The sequence below is a fragment of the Plectropomus leopardus genome, chromosome 23 (genome assembly GCF_008729295.1).
Source record: "Plectropomus leopardus isolate mb chromosome 23, YSFRI_Pleo_2.0, whole genome shotgun sequence".
NCBI classification, from domain to species: Eukaryota; Metazoa; Chordata; class Actinopteri; order Perciformes; family Serranidae; genus Plectropomus; species Plectropomus leopardus.
The window spans coordinates 15,518,773-15,540,585 of record NC_056485.1 but is presented as its reverse complement, the minus strand read 5'-3'; the positions used below and the strand labels follow the sequence as shown (position 1 = coordinate 15,540,585).

General features: G+C 39.7%; 2 protein-coding genes across 5 annotated transcripts; one reads left to right on the top strand and one right to left on the bottom strand.

The window, feature by feature from the left end:
• Window positions 1-5,190: 5,190 nt before the first annotated feature.
• Window positions 5,191-11,556, bottom strand: si:ch211-63p21.1. 3 transcript variants are annotated; one of them, XM_042511906.1, is made up of 7 exons: window positions 11,354-11,556; window positions 10,466-10,570; window positions 8,340-8,429; window positions 8,055-8,129; window positions 6,184-6,254; window positions 5,932-6,103; window positions 5,191-5,514 (listed from the first exon to the last, which is right to left on the bottom strand). In XM_042511906.1, exons 2-7 carry the CDS (start codon window positions 10,532-10,534, stop codon window positions 5,419-5,421), a joined length of 573 nt encoding a protein of 190 aa, XP_042367840.1. In that variant the 5' UTR covers window positions 10,535-10,570; window positions 11,354-11,556; the 3' UTR covers window positions 5,191-5,418. The 3 variants fall into 3 exon arrangements, with proteins under 3 accessions (XP_042367840.1, XP_042367841.1, XP_042367842.1); XM_042511907.1 differs by having other exon boundaries at window positions 10,466-10,567; window positions 11,354-11,377; XM_042511908.1 differs by lacking the exon at window positions 10,466-10,570.
• Window positions 11,557-15,185: 3,629 nt separating this feature from the next.
• On the top strand, window positions 15,186-21,424 carry si:ch211-63p21.2 (FH1/FH2 domain-containing protein 1). Of its 2 annotated transcripts, XM_042511894.1 has the most exons (9): window positions 15,186-16,390; window positions 16,520-16,660; window positions 16,878-17,060; window positions 17,408-17,527; window positions 17,615-17,776; window positions 19,009-19,253; window positions 20,343-20,565; window positions 20,650-20,758; window positions 20,835-21,424. In XM_042511894.1, exons 1-9 carry the CDS (start codon window positions 15,938-15,940, stop codon window positions 20,861-20,863), a joined length of 1,665 nt encoding a protein of 554 aa, XP_042367828.1. In that variant the 5' UTR covers window positions 15,186-15,937; the 3' UTR covers window positions 20,864-21,424. The 2 variants fall into 2 exon arrangements, with proteins under 2 accessions (XP_042367828.1, XP_042367827.1); XM_042511893.1 differs by having other exon boundaries at window positions 20,650-21,424.
• The last annotated feature ends 389 nt before the right edge of the window (window positions 21,425-21,813 follow it).

Sequence of the window (21,813 nt, the reverse complement as noted above, 5' to 3'; positions counted from 1 at the left end):
GTGGGATCACATTGCTCCTCCACATCCAAACACAGAAGAATCTGGGTCAAGGATCAAGACAAGCATGGGGAAGAAGGAGCGCAAAACAAAACAATGGCATTTACACCTGTTGCTTTTGTGTTGACAGTTAAAGCCAATGGCAGAGGCATACTTTGACTTGAAATGTAGTCTCACAGGTCACAAGTACAGTAATTGACATTGGATCCTCACAAATATACTCTCTCCTTGTAATGTCCCACATTATTAGAATGCCATTAGGTTGCATCAACTGTACATGAATTCATAACACTTTGTAGTGGCTACTACCCAGTTACAAAGTAGTGATTCACCAACTTAGATTCGCCTATAAAACATATCTTAGTTACAACTTTATTTATGTGTAAACCTGTTGCAGGAAAGATTTGAATTATTTAATTCCATTATTTAATTGCACACCTTTTACTCTTCAACAGTCCATATTCGGAAGCTATTATTGGTTCATGTTTTTCTGATTTCTTGTTGGGAGGTAGGGCTTGCTTTGCCTTTCTCATCCTGATGTCAATTTCAGTTCACACAACTGGCAAAGTGGTTTCTAGGAGCTGTTACACTGACAATTTCAAACTGATCAAAGAACTCGTTTTTTGTTGGCTTTAGAGTTGTTTCTGTAAGTTGATTTACAATAACCTGCACCGTTTCCACAACCTCATATATCTTTGCCACCATGTTTCTCTTGCTGTTTGTAATAAAGATAGCTAATGCCCCCATTCTTAGTTTTATCTATGACTGCTGAATAAATCTAAGCACCCTTTCACACCTACCTCTTTTGGTCCGAACCATTGGACTTTTCAGTTTGATCCGAAACCCAAATTACAGCTGTAAAATCTCCCCCACACCATGGTCCAGACCGAATAATTGAACCTTGGTCTGACAAAAAGAGGTGGTCTCGGTCATGATAAAAGAAAATCCTGGTACAGTTCGTTTCTGCTGTGATGGCTTGGATTTTCAGACCATTTACAGGAAAGTTTGCCAGGCTATTGTAAACTGAATTGGTCTTCAGCCCCTGGGGGTCCTCAGAATTACTGTAGGGGGGCTGCTTTTTTCTGATTTAGAAAAGTAATCAAAATAATCATCAACATAAAAAGTTGAGTGGATCATCTGTTTGTTTTGAATCCACAATTCCTCGGTGAAATCTTGGACTCTCACCTCCCAGAAATCCCTCATATGTTGCCACTCCATGTATAAGGGGCTTGCCTTTCCATAATCGCTCCATAACACGCCTAAATCAATCGGAAATAATGACAGCTAGCGCGGCAGTTTTTGTTTCCAACAATGCCAAAGCCAATAGATACCTGTGACAGAGTCATCTGACTCGTGTGTGAATGCCAATTGTACACTTTACCATTGCATTAAAAAGCCAGATGTTAGATGAGAGAGTACAGCAGGTTTTTTGTGCAGTGAGAAGGAGGATTAAGGTGTGGAAAGGTCCTTCTGAAGTCTGTTACCAGGCTACACTTTAAGTGGGCAGCTGTTCACCCAAGAAAAGTCCAAGTTCCCTCATTGAAGATCATGTCTCTTTAACCTTGAGCTACTAAATGCTCTAAAATAAGAACCCTTTAATACCAACACAGACTATCTATTGAAAAGCTTTGAAGTTGAAGCACTGTGAGTGGGCGAGTTGGAAATGAAACTGGTGGGCAGCACCTCGCTGTTTAACACACTCCTACCTGAGGACACAATGACTCTGCTCTTTTTCATAGCTGTTTACATGTGAGCCATCACACACGCACACACACACACATATACTATATCGTACATACACACTGAGAGGTTTAAACATGCAGACAAGTGAGTCAGGTGTTTATTCAGCCCTACGCAAAAAAGAGAAGTGGAATACATTTAAATAAATTGAGAGCATGAGCTAAAAACTTAACATTTTGAGACAATAACATGCTGTAAAGTGCCACTTAGCAAAACATACGGTGATCTGGAGGAGACCAGATTTTCATTAACAGAGTAAACATGTTTGTTTAACGCCATGCTCACGCTCTGAGTTTTTAACACAGCGCAGATGTGCAGATGTTGCTGTATTCACATTATCACCCACAGTGAGCGTTTCGCTCTGGGCACCAGCTCACAATCTACTTATGAAAAGTCTGTTTCCTCTGCAGTCCTGATTGTAACCATGACGACGCACGCAGCGAGAGGAGGAGTGAAGAGCGCTAACCTCGTTATGGGACCCTCCCCCTCAGGCCCTTTCCTCAAGAGCAGCAAACACTGCTGGGACAAGAGCCGCATTCCTCTTTATGTTCTTCATCTTAAAGCAGCAGAAGTAGATAAAGAACTGTCCTCGCACTTTTTAAAGCTGTATAAACACTTTTATTCTGAAAGGAAGGCCACTATGGAAATAGAGGAGTAATAGTTTCACATTTTGGGAAATGTGCTTCACTTTCTTGCCCAGTGGCACCTTAAAGAGCTAATACAGCTGCTGGTGCAAACAAAAATTGTTTGAGGCTTTCTTTCTTAACTTATTTTTTAGTCTTGGCAGGTAGTGGTATCTAGTAAAACAAGAGAACCAAAAGTATCCATTGGTACCAATTATGTTGCCATAGTCTGTTGAAAAGAAGTAAAGAAAAATGTTTCAAAGTTAGGCAAAAATTATGGCAACGTAATAACTGGCATGACCTTTTTTAAAAGGTTACCTTGAACTCTCACCTCAAGATAACTCAATTAAAACTTTGAGTATCCACAATTCCCCCTAAACTTGAGAAGGCTCTAAATGAAAGGTTTTGTTCCTAACTGTTCGAGCCAGTTGCGTTTTCACCAGTTTTGTGCAGAATCATTGTAACTGCGGATGCATCATCAACAGAGGGTGTTGCATAATGCACAATAATAGCAAACAGAAGCCAAAATCATGGATTACTGTGGTTACATGTAGACTTCTATTCTGTTATTATGATTATTTGTTTCAACCCAAAAAACAAGCATTAACCAATTATTAATGAGATCATTGCATACTCTTTTTTTTAATAATGATTTCTCACTCGACCTTTCCATTTCTCCATCATCTCTTTCCATCCTGTAGAGTATGACACACCTGCCGATGTCATCACAGTTCACGCTTCTCGCCAAGAAAACCAACCTTTTCGGGGTTCTGGACCAGTTATTTTTGGTGGAAATGCAGGAATGGAAATGGCTCCACATTGATGGAAATTGTAAGTGTGTTTTTTTGGTTTCTTTTGGAAAGATTTGCTTATATTTTGTGGGTATTGGTATGCCACACCACAGGGGGCAGTTAACATGTTGGTGAGGGATCATCAAAAATGAACTTACTGCTGCAGCGTTTGTGCAGCACTTTTTCATTTTATGTTCATAATCTGGAGCTTTTCTACCCAAAAGTTATTTCAAATTGTGATTTGGTCTATACTGAAGTGTGAAACCAGTTTGTGGTTTTAAATGTGGGTTGACTTCCAAGCGATGACTCAATAGCACCACAGTACCCATCCATCATTAAACTGCAACTTTCAGTTTTAACGCTGCTTTTAGATACAAAAAAAGAAACTTTCTTCTTGTCAAAATACAATCTAGTTTTATTGAACTTCAATGGCTCCATGAAACACAAAAGTGAACACACAAAAAGATCAAATTTAAGACAGGCAATACAACAGGCTGGAAAAATGAAAATACTTTTTTTAACAGTAAAAACCTGGTCTTACTTGGGAATGAACATTTCTCTACAAGGATGCAAGCAACTCCAGGGTGGTGTGAAAAAAATAATCACAACTTTAAAAACATACAAAAACAACATGACATTAAACATACAGTACAGAAAAGCCACGGCTTTTTCCAATTCCTCAAGCTTGGAATAAGTAGCGTGACTGATTGTCAAGCTCACTTTTATTCTTAAATAACAATAAAGATATAACATAAATATTATCAAACATGTAGTAATCAACTGTAAGACTGTCTTAAGTGTTAAATTGCTTTAACATATTTAAGTGCCACTAAAGCTCATTTTATTGTGAGGTCGGCTTATTTGACTAGAAACATAAACACAAGTGCAGCCAGAGAATAGAATAGAAACCCGTCTGCAACAAGTAAAATTATACATGTAATCCACTCAGATGCACTGCAGATCATGAGCTATATCAGATCTCTCCTGCTATTGCTTTTTAAATTGGGTCATGATCTATTTTAGAACCATAACTCCCTGCAATCCAAAGAGAAAAGGGAAAGGGCCAAGGAGGTGACGACAGTGCCAAAGAAACGGGAGAGTTCTCTAAACAGCAGTTTAGATGCCACGGTAGGAACAGGAGAATTGCATAGTTCAGCAGCATCGACTTTCTCGTATTTTCCCGTTGAGCCGGTTAGTTCCCTTTTTGAATGTACCTGTGCAGCCCTGAAACCTTTCCCCCCCGCGTATCACTCCTGCGGCTCGTTAGAATAAGGAGCGAGACGAGAGGTCTATTTTTACAAACGAGGGGGTGAGAAAGCGTGACGGAAGGTGAATTTTCATGAGGCGAAAGCGAGCACTGAGTGTATGTTGTTTTCCCTGTGAACAGATTCTGGATATAATAATATGTGCACAGAGTGGTTTTTATCAGGCGCATGATGACAGTATTTGAACCTGCCCCTTTCTGGTTTTAAGCCTCTGAAACCGTGAAAGACATCAGTTTTCTGGTGCTGCGTTCAGATGCCTTTCATTTGATTTTGATTTTTCAAATAAAAAGCAAAATAAAAAAAGCAAAAAGCAAATAAGGAACTTGGCAAGAAATGTCCCACAAATTGCAAGAAATAATGACCTGATGATAATAATGTAATAATAATAACACTTATATTATTATTATTATTATTATTATTATTATTATTATTACTACCAGCAGTAGAGGTCAAACTTCTTTTTTCTATAGATTTATTTATGACTTTTTTTTATTAACTTTTTTCTTGTCTTTTTTTGTTAAATTTCAGGAAATTTTTTCTCGTAACTATTGTCTTCCCGTGTTTTTAATAAGAAAACAAGCCGATTTGCTTTGGTCTCTAAGGGATAAACAGAGGCCTGTTTTACCCAAAACTCATAGCATTTTTTTTTTTTTCTTTTTTGCAATTCGCAGGACATTTCAGTTGCTCATTGTGTTATGTTATTTAAAAGAAATAAATAAATAAAGGAAAAAAAATAAATAAATAAATAAAATAAAATTAAAATAAGAAGGGCCACATCTATATGTTTCCACCCAGTGAAAAGCACCATATTTTTGTCTCCTCTTTGTGCTCTGGTGGAACTGTTGTCATGAAACTATTCTCTAAAAACAGGCGTTCGTTGGGTCAAGCGCTGGCCCACGGTAAAAGGAAAGACACGATGACAATGATGAGGGAGAGGGAGAGAGAGGCAGCAGGAGGAGCAGGATGAGAGAGGCAGAGAGAGGGAAGATGGCCACAGAGACATCAGTCGTTTGGAGCTTCGAGGCAGCTCCTCCGGACTCTTTTGCCTCTCGACGTTTTGCCGGCAGATGACCAGAGGTCTGACCTGTGATATGCTTCCTGGAAGACAAAGAAAAAAGAGGTGAGCGTCTTTATTGTACAGATAAAATGTTCAACAAGTGTGGTTTTAGTGGATGAGAGCAGGACAGTAAATTTAGATGACGCTGGCAGAAAACATCAGTAACAGTTGTAGGAACTGTAATATAAAGTTTTTCAGATGTATTTTTTGGCGCTTTGAGTCCCACCAGCTGAGTGCTTTCTAGTTCCATTATATTGTAGAGACAGCTGTCATCTCTACAGCCGATATCTTCAACTCTCAGCAACTCAACAAATAACCTAGATCGATAAACAGCACTACAGGTAAGAGGAAAATGATGTGTTTTTGATTTTTTTTGGGTGAATCCCTATCCCTTTAACTTGCTCTAAAGCGCAGTTAAAATAGTCAAATATGATGTTTTTGACATCCCTGTTTTCTACCTCCAGTATGGTCCTGCTGTGAGCTCTGTCAGGACTGAGCCGGAGGTTCCAGCGATGTGATCTGTGACTTCGTCCGCCGTCATCCTCGCTCTCCGTGGTGTCTTGCCGCGCCACCCGCGGACGCTTACGTCTCCGCGAGCTGATTCGCTGGAGAGAACCTGGCTCCTGGAGTCTGCACCAATCACATTAAAGCCACAAGGTCAGAGAACTGTGCGTGAATATGTACACATATACGTGAGTGTTTGTGCACACCTGCAATCTGTATCTTCGATATCGGCATCTGCATCACTCTCCCCCTGAGGGTCAGACAACACGCACTCCTCCTGTAGAGGAAAAACATACGAGACAAATATACACTTTATAAGCTAGAAGCTGTTACTTTGGGTTAAGCATGACGAATATTTTCTTTTTTATCCTTTTATAAACACAACCTCCTCTCTACTGTATGGGAGCTTTTATTTTGTAGTCGCTGAAACACCAGCGAGCCCCAGTGAATCATCATTACTATTTGTAAACCAAAAACAACACTTCATGATGGCATTTGCCTGTGTGCGTGTTCTCGCGCGTCACTTTTTCTCATCACCATTGTCATTATGCGTGACTCAGATGGCCCCTCTACACATGACTAATGAGCTCACACCTCATCTTTTGGTTGCTTTCAACTGATTTGAGATCACATGCAAATACAAATACTGATATATCTGCAATGGAAGAACGGTCAATAATAAATAAAACTTTATTTATAGACACTGCAGCTCAGAGTGCTACACAGTAAGCAAACCAAAAACTTTAAATAGCATACAAAATGAATGCAGCAATGTATGCAATTTGAATGCAATTTAAAATAGACACAGACGTAGAACAGTTGAATAAATAGGTTTTTAGCTGTCGTATGAAGATTTCCATTGAGCTTGAGTGTCTCATGTCTTTTGAGATGATATTCCATAACTTTAGAACAAAATTCAAATCCAATTTTCTTATGTGCAGAACTCTTTGTGCTTAAAAACCCAGTTGTAGAAGATTACGCAAGGGATCATAAAGCGACAGAAAATCAAAAATGTAGGCCGGTCCTAACCCATTTAGAGCTTTTTAGACCAGCAATCTGACTTTAAAATGTATTCTATAAGACACTGGGAGCCAGTGGAGTCTAAATAAGACAGATGTAATATGCTCTCTTTTCTTCGTGTTGGTCTGGCATCCATCGTGTGATCAGACTGGTGGTCTCGCTTATTTCTGCTACGTCAACTTACTTCTGTAACAAGCTTACAGATTTTAGTAATAATTTTAGTTTCAGTTTATTTAGGCAAGATTTACTGACTGCTTGTGTTTAGTTTACATTTAACATTTGAAAAGTTTGACCCAAATGAATAAAGTTAAAATCATATAAATAAGGTGCAGAAAAAAACAGCTGGTAGTGATTATTGTTCTATATATATTTGCATATCAGACATTGAGCATACCTAAAATATATGCTAAGACATTTTATTTATATAGATATTTATTATCTTACCAAAGTAAGTCAAATGATGCTCACCTATACTGACAGTTGTAGTGTATGCATGTGTGTGCATTGTGAAATTTTTGACATAAAATTTTGTATGAATTTAAATTTGTGCAGAAAAAAAGTATTTCTTCATGAATTTAACCGAACATGTGGTGAGTAATTGATATACAAATTATATTTTTGTTGGTGAAGTATTCCTTTAAAACATTTCAAAATAAGAGCGATAGAACCAGCACATAACCCAAAAATGTTAAACTATGCCTTTGAGTAAAACAAATCAAAAGTTTCCTAACAGTTCTGGTTCAATACGTCTTCCATGTACAAAGTCATGTCCTCCGCGGTTTGTTTTTGACCTGGGACATTAATCATGTCATTCCTGTCAGTTGTGAAATATCTCTCTCTGTTTTGGCCGCCGTGTAATAAACGTTGGTATTAGTCACATGTGCCTCACATGCTACAACCTTGAAAAGGGCGTACGAAGCCACAGATGCCTGCTCAAATAACGGCAGCGTAAAAATCTTCAGACACATGCGAGACAGACTGAACACATGTCTGATGTAAATAGCTGCGTGCACATGCCTGTCGTGAAAAAAAAAAACACACACGAGTGACATGTTACCTCTGTGCCGTATCCTTCGGAGTACCTGGTTATTATGACCCTGTTTTTTCCACAGTGTTCACACAGCAGTGTGTCCTGAGAACACAAAGTACAGAGACTGGTTTAAAGAAATGTGACAACGAAATAGACAATTCCTTTCACACAAACAATAAAGAAGACACAGACAGCAGCAGAGAGACAGAGGTCAGCAGGACATTAAAGGGATGTATTTAGAGCACGATTACGGATGAAGAAACACTCTGAGCGACGGCCGCAGACACTTAAGTGGGAAGCTTGAGCACTCACCGGCGTAGGCGTGTGTGCTTCTGAATAAAGCGTACAGGGACCGGCCTCGCACAGACACACCACATCTACCTCTCCACAACTCGCCCCCATCTGAGACAGAGACACAAAGACAGAGAGGATAAACAACTGTGAACTGTCGGCTTGTGCGACGCTCACCGTCCCTTTTATCGCTCGCCAGCAGCAAATTAACAAAGTTAAAGGAAAGAAGTGAAGCTTTGTTGGACACAGACTTACAACGCTATTTGAAAGAACATAAAGATATTATCATGTATAATTAGCAAAAGTTTTCATTTCGTGCATCCCTGTCTGCGGCTCAGTGATGCAATTTCTGGCTTTTGACCTTTTCCACCTACTCGCGTTTTAAACTGCTCAAAAGTGGAGGAGTTGACTGGCGCTGCCAGACATTAGAGTTATGAGAACAGACAAATCCACGTGATTCAGTCAAAAAACATCATAGCTATAATTCATTATATAGCGGTTCAATAGATGTTTCAGTTGCATATATTTTATATATATATATTTTTCAACCCTATTTTCCTATAATGGAGACAACAATTATTGAAACTGGTTTAGTACTGAGTGAGAGCGGTGGCCGGCAGCAGCAGAAGAGGCTGCAATGTAAACTTTTTTTGCTATGATAATTTAAATCCACTAAACTGCTTGTTTTTGCCACTGACAGGCTCAGATTGTTATTGCTAATGTCGACAACATTAAGGAAGGATCCCCACAGAGATATATCTTTTTTTTTTAAGGAGTAAGATCCTTTTTGTTTAAAAAGAAACAACCTCGATATTGCCATCTTCACTTTACATCTTGTTTTTGCCACTGACAGGCTCAGATTGATATTATATGTGTCTGATAACATTGTGGACGGATCCTTACAGAGATTGACCTAGTTGCTAAGGAGTAAAATCCTCTCTGTTTAACCAGATCAGCCCTGAAAAAGCCGCCGTCACTTTACAAACAACAAAGTGAAAGTGCTTGTTTTTGTCACTGGCAGGCTCGGATTATTACTCCAAGTTTTTGAAAACATTACAGAAAACATCCCAACAGAGATAGACCTTTTTGTTTAAGAGGAAGATAGCCCCAAATTATCATTATTGCCTAATTGTCACTGAAAGTGTTTGTTTTTGCCACTGACAGGCTCAGATTGTTATTCCAAATGTCTGACAGCATTATGGAAATGATCCCTACAGAGACAAACCTTTTTGTTCAAGAGTAAGATTTTTTGTTTTTAACCAGAAACAGACCCGAAATCGACGCAGTCACTCTACTTTACTTGTTTTAGTTACTGATGGGCTCAGATCGGTGTTATACATGTCTGACTACAGTATAGAGGGATCCCTATAGAGATGCAACTTTTGGTTCAAAAGTAAGATCTTTTTTGTTTAAAAAGACACAGCCCTGAAAATGTCACTGTCACTTTTCATCCACTGACAGTGTTTGTTTTTGCCGATGACAGCCTCGGATTATATTCCAAATGTCTGACAACGTTATGGAAAATGATCCCTACAGAGAAAAACCACTGTAAAAGCTCTGATACTGCTATCTGCAAACTCACCAGACTCCATGAAATTAAACAGTAATTTTAGCATTTATAGAGGCTGCTTATTTTAAAGTCTAAATAGGTGAATTAAAGGTTTGTTTCAACCAAACTATAGTTGCTTAATGTTGGAAAGTTGGCAAAAAAGTACCAAGACAGTGTTTGTGAGTTTCATTTTGTTTCTGTTGACTTTGAACAAAGCGTATTTTACTAGAATAAAATTGCTGTTTTTTTAAATGGAGTCTGGTGGGTATAGCAACAGCAATTTCGGGGTTGTTCCTGGCTAAATGAAAACGACTTTAATCTTTAACCAAACGATCTTTCTCTGTAGAGATTCAAGAGACAATCCATGATGTTTGCAGACATTTACATAACAATCTGAGTCTGTCAGTGGCAAAAACAAGCATTTTTAGTAGACATGAATTGAAGATGCACAAATGTCCATGAATGTTACATTGCAGCTTTAATTGTGAGCTTTAAGTCACAAAACATAGGAAAATAGGGTCCAGACAGGCCACAAAATGTAATTATCAGCCTGCTTTTCTACCATATGCAGGTAGCAGATATAAATACATGACCTCACCTCACAGTCATTGTCAGACGTCTCTCCGGAGGAAAAGAGGCCGCGGGAGTCCGATTCACTCCGCAGCATGACCTCCGACCTGGCTTACACACTCACATAGACCTGCTGCGGCACATAAACAGCAGATGCAACAATCTGATCATAGATCATAGTTATTTTTTTTATAAAACGTTCCCACAATGTTACATGAGAACAAATGAAGAACATTTTCAAAGCAACATGCAGAACATTTTATTGAAGCCTGAGATTACAGACTATTTTTTAAATTAAAAAAAAATCAATGTGACATGTGGAAGAACGTTCTTGTAACTAAAAGACCTACTGCTGAAAACATTACTAAAACATTGCATTGTCAGAACATTTTTAGAACCAACATTTCTAGCTGGGAACATTTTATTATAAGGCACTCTTTATAAAAGGCTCCTGTTTGCTCATAAAACTGAGAGGTCTGAATAATTTTCATTCATAAAAATGTGGATAAAATCACGGACATTTGCATAGATAATATTGGTTTAATATTCCTATACCTCCCATATGGCAGACCAGTGTTAATGATGTTTTTTTTTTTCTTTCATTTATTTATTTTTTTTAACTTTGTGTTCCAGTGGTGCACAGATGATGCTGTTTTTACGCAAGCAGCCTCACTGTAACATCTGCTCAGCAGTCAGTGTCCGCACTCTCATTACGTAATAGCCTACGACAGTCAATGTTAGACGCGGACAACTTTTTTAGATAAAGATGTGAGGGGAGCTGACGCCGTAAACATCAAAAGACAATGTTTTTGGAGGATATTCAAACGCATAAAATCATTTCCATACAAGCATGTACGGAAAACATAACTCTTGATTATAAGCGGTAATAAAATAGAACAGAGTAACGCGTTTTTACCTCAGACGCATCCTGTGCAGGAACACTGAATAGAGCCATAAAGAGTGGACGCACTTCTGTATTTAGAGGATGAGCAGGAGGACGCGGCGGGGTTTGTCATTGTGGCGCGGGGAAGCCGTGAGCTCACGGTGCTCGTGGATGTTTGACATTGTAGCAAATCCTCTGTGTGATGTCGAGCGATGACAGGCGGCTTCAGTGCGGGAACGCGCGCTCACCGGGATACCCAATGTTCCCAAAGCAACGCGGGAGCGCGGAAAGCGGCAGGAGGGGCTTCCGTTCGGGACTTTCGAAATAAAAGACAATGAGCTATTGGGAATAAAACAACAGGTAGAAGTTTGAATATACTGTTTGTGTATAAATTTAGCAGAGTTATGTTAATTTTTGTTTTCATTTCGCGTTAATTTCTGTTGGTTGTCAAAGTGGGTCTGCTGGGAAAAAAAACCCTGCACACTTTTTGCATATCCCATGACAGAAACTGATTTATGCCCTTTGCTTTTCATACTTCCCCCTCATGACACTGTTAATTATCCATACATGACATTGAATTGAAACCTCAATCATTAAACCAGCTGAAATTACCATCACAACTTGTCTGACCAGCTAAACCATCAAAAATGATGCGAAAACATACCTCAAGCTGGTCAACCAAGCTGTTTTTTCAGCAGGGGTTTCAGGTTAGTTTTTATGTTTAAAAAAATGTTAAATTTTAGTTTCAGTATTAGGTTTTATTGTTTTGTTTTTTATAACATGGGATGTATTTCACAGGAGCAAGATTTGCCTGTTACAATAGGCTACAAACATATCCTTTGGTGGGTTTCCGTTAACCCTCAAATTGCACCTCTTAAACTTGCAATTATAAAATATGCCTAATGGAAACACGTCAATTCCTTTCACTTCCATTTATTGCAAAAAAAGTTTTTACGCTCACATGAGGTGGTATTTCAGGCGATTTGAAAAAGCTATGAGTAAAATGTAAGCACTTTTTTCACTTTATTAGGTCAGATGATGCACAACAAAAAGTCATTTGAGAGTATAAATTATTTACATCATATGTATACAGTATATTACACAGTACATTATATATTTATTTGGGGTTTTGCAAAACACTGGATTCAGACACATACAAAAGAGCTATTTAAATACAGACCTTTATTCTCCAAAATATGTTTGTGAAAGCATAATCATATCCATATATTGTTATAGAGTCATGGGGCTAAAATAAACGCACATGGGTGGATAAGCTACAGTTAGATGTCAACTACATTATATATATTATGTTTACTTTAGAGCCAAACAGCAGCTAATGTAAATCATGTATCTGTAAAACCAGTGTATTTATTTGTTATGAGGTATCTGCACAAAACTGAGCAGCATTTAGGATCTCTGTGAGTATGTCATGTCATTGATACTGTAATTTAATGTTATATAACCCCAAAATTTTACTTACAATTGGTAATCCAGCTTTGCACAACCTACTTTCAGAAAAGCTTGACTTGTTTTCTGTCTTCTTCTACCTCTGGCAGGGTTCTCGCCCCTCTATCAAGATCTGAAAGTGGTTTTGTGAACCCACCAATCATCAGATCCAAAGGAGGGTGCCAACATACCTTCACCACTCACAATCGCCAGAGCATTGTTGCAGTGAATGCATGGTGCGCAGCGGTGGTGCACACTGGTATGTAATTGTCTTTCAGGAAAATGAGATGTTTAGTTGCGTAGAGAAAAATGATGCAAAAAAACTGTGTTGAATCCAAGATTGACCGCCCATAGTGTGACATGTATCCATTTTATTCAAAAGGACTTCTAAGTATTCAAAATGGACTTTACATGGCAAATTTCAAGCATTGGTTCTTGATCCTCCATAACTTAAAGAACGCTAATAATCTCAAAGCAAACTGGCAGTGATTACATGTAATTTTATTTGAACTGATCTTTATCTTATGCTGTAAAGGCCCTGAGAGAGTTGAACTACATCCATGGTGGGACAGACAGAGGAACAGATGAAAAGAGATGCACACATTTAACCACTAACACGGACTCACAAAGTCCCAGGCCAGTTTCATCAAAGGAAATACCCGGAAATGTTCGTCCCCATGGGAAATCTGTCTGTTTCAGTAACTACGCCACATCATAACCAAAATAATGTCCAGCTCAGAGAGCCGAAAAGGTGTCTAGTTGTGAATGGTCAAATCCTCAATCTTTATTTTCATATCATTAGTCAGTAAATGAGTCAATTCAAAAATTCAAAATGGGATGCTGAAAAACAGCATTTGCTTTTAAAATTCTCTGATGCAGCAGGCTTGAAAACCCTGCTGTTAAATAAATGTTAAAAAGAGCGTAAGCTTTCAAAATAGAGCTCATTTTGGCTTAAATGTCCCATGAGCCCCTCTGCTACCGCTACACAGCAGGGCCATTGAACGAGATAAAGTGTAATTATGGGCAACCTAATGGCCGAGGGAGGGATCCTCATTATGGCTGCATGTCGACCATGAAAATGACCCGAGGCATATTAACTGTAGAGTATGTGTTCTGGAGTGATTCAGCAAACGCTTTCTCACATTGTTTCTGATTATAATTTGTTTTAACTCAGAACGTTTTTGCAACTGCTGAACTTGAAGCTAATGTTTTTTGAAAGAATATTTCTTCCTTTTTAAGATGTTGCCCATGCACAGGCAGGTCCTAATGCACTGCACTCTGTCTGCGTAATGACCTATTTATGACCATGTGTGTCTGCAAATGCACTGGCACTTTGTAACGTATCATCAAGGCAGCATTTTGCATTACTGTATGCCAGAAGTGTTGACTCAATTTGATGACTTTAGATTCAACTTGACAAAATCAAAAAAAAGACTTGCAACTCAACTTGGACTTTAACACCAATAATTCATGACCTTGTTTGGACTTGAGCCCATAACTTGGAAATTCTTGTAATTACAGACAGATGCAACAACTTTCAACTATTCAACATATGAATTTGCCCAAAGAAAAAAAAACATATTTAGTGACTTCACCTTTTAAAGCCTTGTTTTATCAAATAAGTACAAATCCTAAAGTCCTAAACTCAATGTTTAAGACTTGGGACTTCACTTGGGACTTGAGTGCAAAGATTTTAGACTTATACCCATTTCCCTTCAAATTACCTTGTGCACGTTGGTTTTCTAAACACAGGTACACCTGCTAAAAATGGCTGCAGACTGCTTTCCCATTGCAGTTAGAGCAGAGCTGTGTACACTGTGCTGTAGCAGACAAGAATGTCTTTCTGTGTATGTGTGTGTGTGTGTGTGTGTGTGTGTGTGTGTGTGTGTGCGCGCGCACGCTTCGTGTGTCCATTGGACGTCATAAACACAGAGGTCTGTGAAACTTTACAGTGGTTACTTCTCTTTATATACCTCTTACTTATTCAGTCTCTCTCTCTTTAAAATCCTGTGCAGACTAATTTGGATCAGTGTTTTAGCGTTGATTAAGTGGAGACGGAGGGTAATTAGTGGTGGTCCTTAATTGCATCTCGCCAGTTAAGGGGCTTAAATTAGTGCATCCACTCAGGTGTTGTTTCTACATCAAGTCGATACTGCAGACTCCCTTGACACCGATGTGAATGCCGGTTGTACACTTTCCCATTGCATTAAAAATCCAGATCTCAGCAGGTGTTCGAGGGTTATCTGCTGTATGCAGACTGTCATCCATTAAGTTACATGTAATTTTTTTTTTTAAAAAAAGCATGCATGCCAAAATTTGGTAACTCATGCTCTTTAATGTATTCACAGGGGAGAAGGGGAGGCAGAGGAGGCAGAGGAGGAGGGAAGTAACAGATCTTCAGAGGCAGATAGAGCGGTTTGTGTATACACAAGTAGCAATACAAACAGGAGATGCAGCCTTGATAAGGAAATTAAGGGAAAGGGTGCAACTCAAATAAACCAAGAGAGATGTTCCAGCGGACCAGTGCGCCTCTCTCTCTCTCTCTTCAGCTCTCAAAAACTCTCTTGCTGTGTCTTACACAAACAGAGACGGACATGAAAGTGAAGGGATAGCTGCAGAAGCACATCATTTTTGATATTCTGGAAAAAACGGAAGGGCGTTCCTTGGATTTTCTCATCAGAACTGCATGCAGGACTAAACACAACCCGTCAAAGCTCACATGAGTTATTTCTCTTTCTCTGAGGTCACGGTGGACTTTTGGATCAAAGCATCAGACTCAGTTCGTCTCTTTTAGATCTGAAGGACAAACCCTGCACACAAGACAATTGCAGGGTTACGGTGCAGTGAGAACACCCACAGGTGGTTCGGAGATTGTGATTTGGTTGTGCAAGTTATGCGCTCCTGTGGTCGACAAGTGAGGCCGAGCATCCAGAGACATTCAGAATGCAGATACACAGGGGTTTGTTGACTGCACAGTGAGACGAAGAGACAAGGACGGGAACGTAAGGACGAAAGCAAATAAGCACTTAATCTCATCGGATCCTTGTTTTTATTTAATATGAGGAAGGAGCTTTTTTTCTTAAGTACAACACAGAAATTACAACCTGTTTTGGCGAGGTAATTCTACTGAATATCAGTTTCTTTTAAATCACGGACACCTCTGAAAGACCAATGAAGGAGCCGGACCAAACCAAAGATAACCCCCTGACCTGGGATTTGGACCAATCCTGGAGTTCCTTCCTAAAACCTGCTGCACATCTTTGCCTCAACACCTTGGACTTCTCGGACCTCTGGGATGAAGAAGACAGTACAGAGGACGAGGGGACCAGTTCATCCAATGGATCATCAACGTGTCTCCAAGCCCCTCCAGCACCCCCTCCTCTTCCTCCACCTCCTCCATCTTTGCCCTCGGCCTCCGATACAGGTGCGGCTATCAAATGTCGAACATTGAAGCTCCACTGGAGGGAACTGCAGAGTTTAGCTCCCCTTCCCAGGATGACCCGTTTCGGGGCTCAGACTATTTGGGCCAGACTTGAACCAGTCCATCTGGATACAAACCGGCTGGAGTACCTGTTTGAATCTAAAGGCAGTAGCACCACTTTTAATGTGGCCTCTGGGAAGCAGGTAAGACTGATGGGACAGGATGATGCCTCAGGATTATGACAAAAATATGCTAATAAAAACAGCTCCTTTCTTATGAAAAACAGCATATTGATTAAACTGTCTCATATCTTTCTCTACATCTCAACACAGAAGCAGCCATCAGTCTCAGTATTGGGGATGAAGCGGAGCAACATCGTAACCATCGCTCTTAGCAGCCTGCCCCCTCCCCGCCTCCTCCCCCCTGCTATCTACAGCATGGACAGCAGCGTGCTGGACAGAGAGGACGTCCAGGTACAGCAGAGGTCACGTCCTCCAGAATTTGAGCTTCAGCATTTGCTTAACCTCTAAAGTTAGCTTTTGTTAGACAGGCGATTTTTGATGCCCTTACCATATCTTTATTATGGCAAAGTGAAACGTGAACAGAATGCAGATTAGGACGGACACAGAGAGGAGTCCTGAAAAGTGCTGCAGTATGAGTTATTCTCTTTGTGCCTCTCTTCTAAAACAGCGACTTAAAGCGTTAATCCCAACAGAGGAGGAACTGTGTCTGATCAAGGAGGCTAAAGCCCAGAACCCGCACTCCTCTCTGGCCTCAGCAGAGCTCTGCCTGCTCACTTTGGGGGAAATCCCACATCTGAACTCCAGGCTTCAGCTGTGGGCCTTCGCTCTGGACTACGACTCCTTAGAGAGGGTAAGCCAAACCAGCATGTGACGACAAACGCTTAAATTATATTAGTTAATAGCATTTCCTAAAGATAGATTTGCTTCCTGTAAATGATGCCAAAGTACAAGCGTCGAGAGGATCCAGTTGAACGTGACCACAGTGGCCCCACCCACACAAACTACATCATCAAAAAGTCCATCGTCACAGTCTTGTTTGATTGACAAGTAATCTCTGCAGGCGTACAGCGAAAAAAATACACCATCGTGATGACTTCCACTCACCAAATGTCACCAGGCTAAAAATAAAAAACGTGGATTTGATGGCTCACCTACTCTGTATGAATCACTACATTGTCGTCCTCCTCCTCGTGACAGGAAATTGCCGAGCCTCTCTTCCATCTGAAGCTGGCCATGGAGCAACTCGCAGCCAGCCAGACCTTTAGATGTATTCTAGCAACTGTGTTAGCCATCGGCAACTTTCTGAATGGATGTAAGGTGAGTGTTCGGTCTTTATTCTCCGGCTTCAAAGCACTTTGTTTTTTTCCCAAACAAAATCCTCACCACACATTTTATTGTGCCAAGGCCCGGGGTTTTGAGCTGAGTTACCTGGGGAAGCTGTCCCAGGTGAGGGATACACACACTCGCCAGCCCCTGCTGCATCACGTCTGTGTGCTGCTGCTGCAGCTCTACCCGCAGTCCACTGACCTCTACTCTGACATCACTGCTGTTACTAAAGCTGGCAAGGTGCGTAGTTACACCTGAGTGTGTACATGTTGTACTGCATTTGAGTAGGAGGGAGTATTATTATTTAGACATGATGGAAAGGCTGAAACTAAACACTAAAACAAATATCCTATAGGATAAGTTGATTTTACTCTTACAAATCTAGGAAGCTGCCTTTTAATTATTTCATTTTTCTGGACAATAGTTTATGGCAGAGTTAAATTTTCCAATATTTAATAACTTTGTACAATTTGGGAGAGACAAAGTGTACATGTGAAGGTTCTGTGAGATATTTCAGGAGGAAACTCGAAAGAAAAAGAAAATGGCAGCAGGAATAAAACAGCATATTGAGGTAATTTATCCAATACCTCTACAAAATCTGGTCTTACTTATTTCACCCACTCAGTCCAGAACCAAATGAACACACTTTTCTGAAGGGGAAGAGGGAAAGTCATCTTTTCCATAACATAAATATCATATTATATATGTATCTACTCGAGTATTGTTGGGTTTTCAGGAAGTAGCCAGCAAGCAATCAAGATATTAAACATAAATGTATCAAAGGGTTTTGCGTAAAAATTGCCACATCCAAAGAAAAGTATTGAAAATTGCAAAGGCGGATTAATACTGAGTTTGTGTTTCAATGCTTTGAGAAATTCTGCCCAAAAAGGTCTCTGGACACTCCCAGAATACATAATATAAGTATTACTCATAAGTAATGTTTACTTTAGAAGTGCGTATTTTAATGCTGTAAATATGCCCTTTTAATAAAACTAGGATGTCAAAATCTTTATTTATTCTTTTCGAACAGTGCTGCCTGGTTTTATCGTTTATCGAGATTTCGAGTTTAAGAGAGAGTCGGGCAGGTTTGTGTCTTGATCTGTTTTGCTCTTTGTGTCCGCAGTGGCGGCTCAGGTTTTGGGCAATACGAAAATCAGCCTGTAGTTTGAACAACAACCCCAAGAGTCACCAAAACACCAGATGACGTGTTTTATGGGATATGTAGGCACAAGTTAGATTAATTCAAGTTCACAGTTCTACTCACATTGTTATGATACAGAGTTGGTTGAAAATTGGGAAAGTACCCCTTTAAGACTAAAAGTATTATTGCAGTTTCCTAGATTTATATTTAAGTAAAAACTTGTAAGATTTTATAGTTTATCTCAAGTAGATAAAGTCAATTCACTTAAAATAAATTAATTTAATAAGCCACTGTAAATCCACTTGACACTTCCTTCTCTTCCTCTTTCCAGTTTGACTACTCTTTAGTCCAGTCCAACTTCACCCAGCTGGAGGGCCTGTGCAAAGCATCATGGGAGCAGTTAAAGATTTTGGACAAGGCAGAGGAGAAGAGGAAAGGAGGAAAGGTGGAGAAAAAGAAAGGAGGAGGAAATGTGGCCCTGGAGGGCCCGCTTCGTCACAGGCTGCCACAGATTTTGAAAGAGTGCGAGGAGAGGCTGAAGGTGCTGAGAGCCGTCCATCGGCGGGTTGTCAACAGGTGTGCAGCGAGTTCATGGGTTATTTCATTTTGTTAACGTGTTTCACCCTCCCTGATGTGGTGCATTTAAGGAGAATGCTGGTATTTTTCAAGCTGGACCCTATTTTGCCGTGTTTTTGTGCCTGAGTGACTCATGGGAGCAGCAATTTTTGAAATTGGTCCAGCATTTAGAGAGAGCGCTGCAGCAGCAGAACAGGCTGCAGTATAAGCATTTAGGGCAGGTGATCGATTTACGTCCACAACAAGAACACGTTTTACCACTGACAGGCTCAGATCGTGTTGTGGTGTCTCCAAGGGCCCCCCCAAATCCTAATATACGTTCCCTAACCGATGAAGACAGATAAAAATGACTACAAAGCAAGAAACACAACAAAAAAGACACAAAAGTACCTCAATTTGACACAAAATTACTTCAAAAAGACCAAAATCACCACAAATCTGCATTTACTGCTCTTATGTGGGAGGGGCGGTGGATCTCTTTGCGTGTTAGTGCACAAGTACCATAATCTGCCCAAGTGTCCTAGTTTTACTTACCGAAAAGTCTCGTTCTGAGAGAGGAGGTGCTGGTGATAGGTCCTTTTGCTCGAGGACAGAAACATTTTCAATGTCATGGCTTCGAAAGCACGGAAAGAGGGTAATGAGCAGCAAAAGAAAAATAAAGAAATTAGTAAAAAGAACCAGAAAATTAATTACAAATAAATGAAAGTCACACACACAAATTTAAAAGCAAAAGAAAGTTTAAAAAAAAGACACTTGACTTGGAAAATTTATACTGTGTTACATAATTTTTCATATTTATTATAAATATAACTAAGTTTTTCCCCTTTCTTTTTAAAAAATATTTTCTAAATCTGCTGATTTTGTTGCAATTTGAGGAACATTTCTTACCAAGTTGCTCATTGCCTTTTTTTATTTTTGCACCAATTTGCTCTGGATTCAGAGGTGTAAATACTTCCGAACATAAAATGAAAAAGAAAATAGGGTCTTTTCCTGTAAATACTGTGAAACTTAAGCCAAATCTTGTCTTTCTTAGTTAAACTTTAGTTATGCAGTCAAACGTTGTTTTCCTCTTCCCTTTCGCTCCTCCAGGTTCCACTCTTTCCTCTTATTCCTCGGCTACTCCCGCGCTATGGTGAGGGACACCAAAGCGGAGGACTTCTGTAAAACCATCAGTAACTTTTCGTTGGAGTATAGGACGATGCAGCAGGCCGTCCTGCAGCAGAAAGAGAGGGAACGACAGAGGAGTGGAGCAGAAAGCCCAGGCCCGAACACTCCAGCAGCCCGCAGGAAACGACAGCAAACGTCAACGCAGGTTTTTCATAGCAGATTTTCTGAATTTAAAGCACCATTCTGTGCAAAAAGTGATCTTGTTAACCCGTTTTTGTTAATCCACCAGGAAAATGAGGAGCAGTGCAGGCTGGAGGAAGTGCTGACAACACCTGAGTCCACCCCGAGACTGGACGTCACGCTGCCTCGCAACCGCAGGAGGATGGCTGACATCCAGGGTACTTTATATTCTCCATTTTTCTGTATTTCTTGATAAGATGTGTCACACTGAACCCATATTTTTTCACCCCTCAGGTCCATTCTCACGGAAAATAAAGTGGTGAACCTGCTGATATTCTTTCAAACGCCGTTCAGTCACTGGTGTGTTGGAACAAAAGTGTTTGTGGTTGTTATTTATGACATTTTTGTTAAAGGTAGAGATGTTCTGATACCTTTTTTTCCTTCCTGACAGCGATTCCAATACTTGAATTTGCAGCTCAGTTAACTCGGTGTGGATGTGAAATGATTTCTTACGTAGTTGCATGGCATGGCTCAAGTTAAACCCAAAACTGGCGGGACTCCAGTGTCAAATATTGTCAAATATCTGACATTTTGCCAATGGCTAATGCTACGTATTATGTCTATTTAGCCGAAATCAGTTCTTCTTTGCCACTCTATAACAACTGCTGTTTTTACTGGGTGTGAAACTACTTTAAAGTTTATTAAATAATTACGCGGTAGCTTTTCTATCGGTGCACAGACTTGCCATTATCCAGTCCAACATTTTAGACTGTATTGGCGGCATTTTCACTACTGGTGTTGGAACAACTCTCGTTAAAGTCACTTTTTTTTTTAGCACAATGACATTTAGTAGGAAGAAAATGGACAGTTGCATGACAATTCACATGCCATTCAGTTTTTTTTAAATCAATCATGTTTGAGTTTTAAAGTAGAAATGCATTAAAGTAATTTAAAAAAATAAAACATGTATGCATTTGTGATTGTGTGTGCGTTAATTAGAGGGTCAGTCTGTAAGATTTAAGAGTTCAGGCAATTTTGTCTCAGAGCTGAATTATCTGCAAAGGTCTGATCCTTCAAAACAAACTATATATATATTAATCCATTTCTGCCAATACATCCCTCTATATCCTTCAGGAATACTCAATTTACCCTCTGCAAAATAACAGGTAGCCAGGGGCCACAGCAGACGTACATACTTCTTGGATTTTAGTATGTTTCTAGGATTTCAGGACATTCGTATTTTAGGACAATTCCAAGATTCTAGAGATGCTTT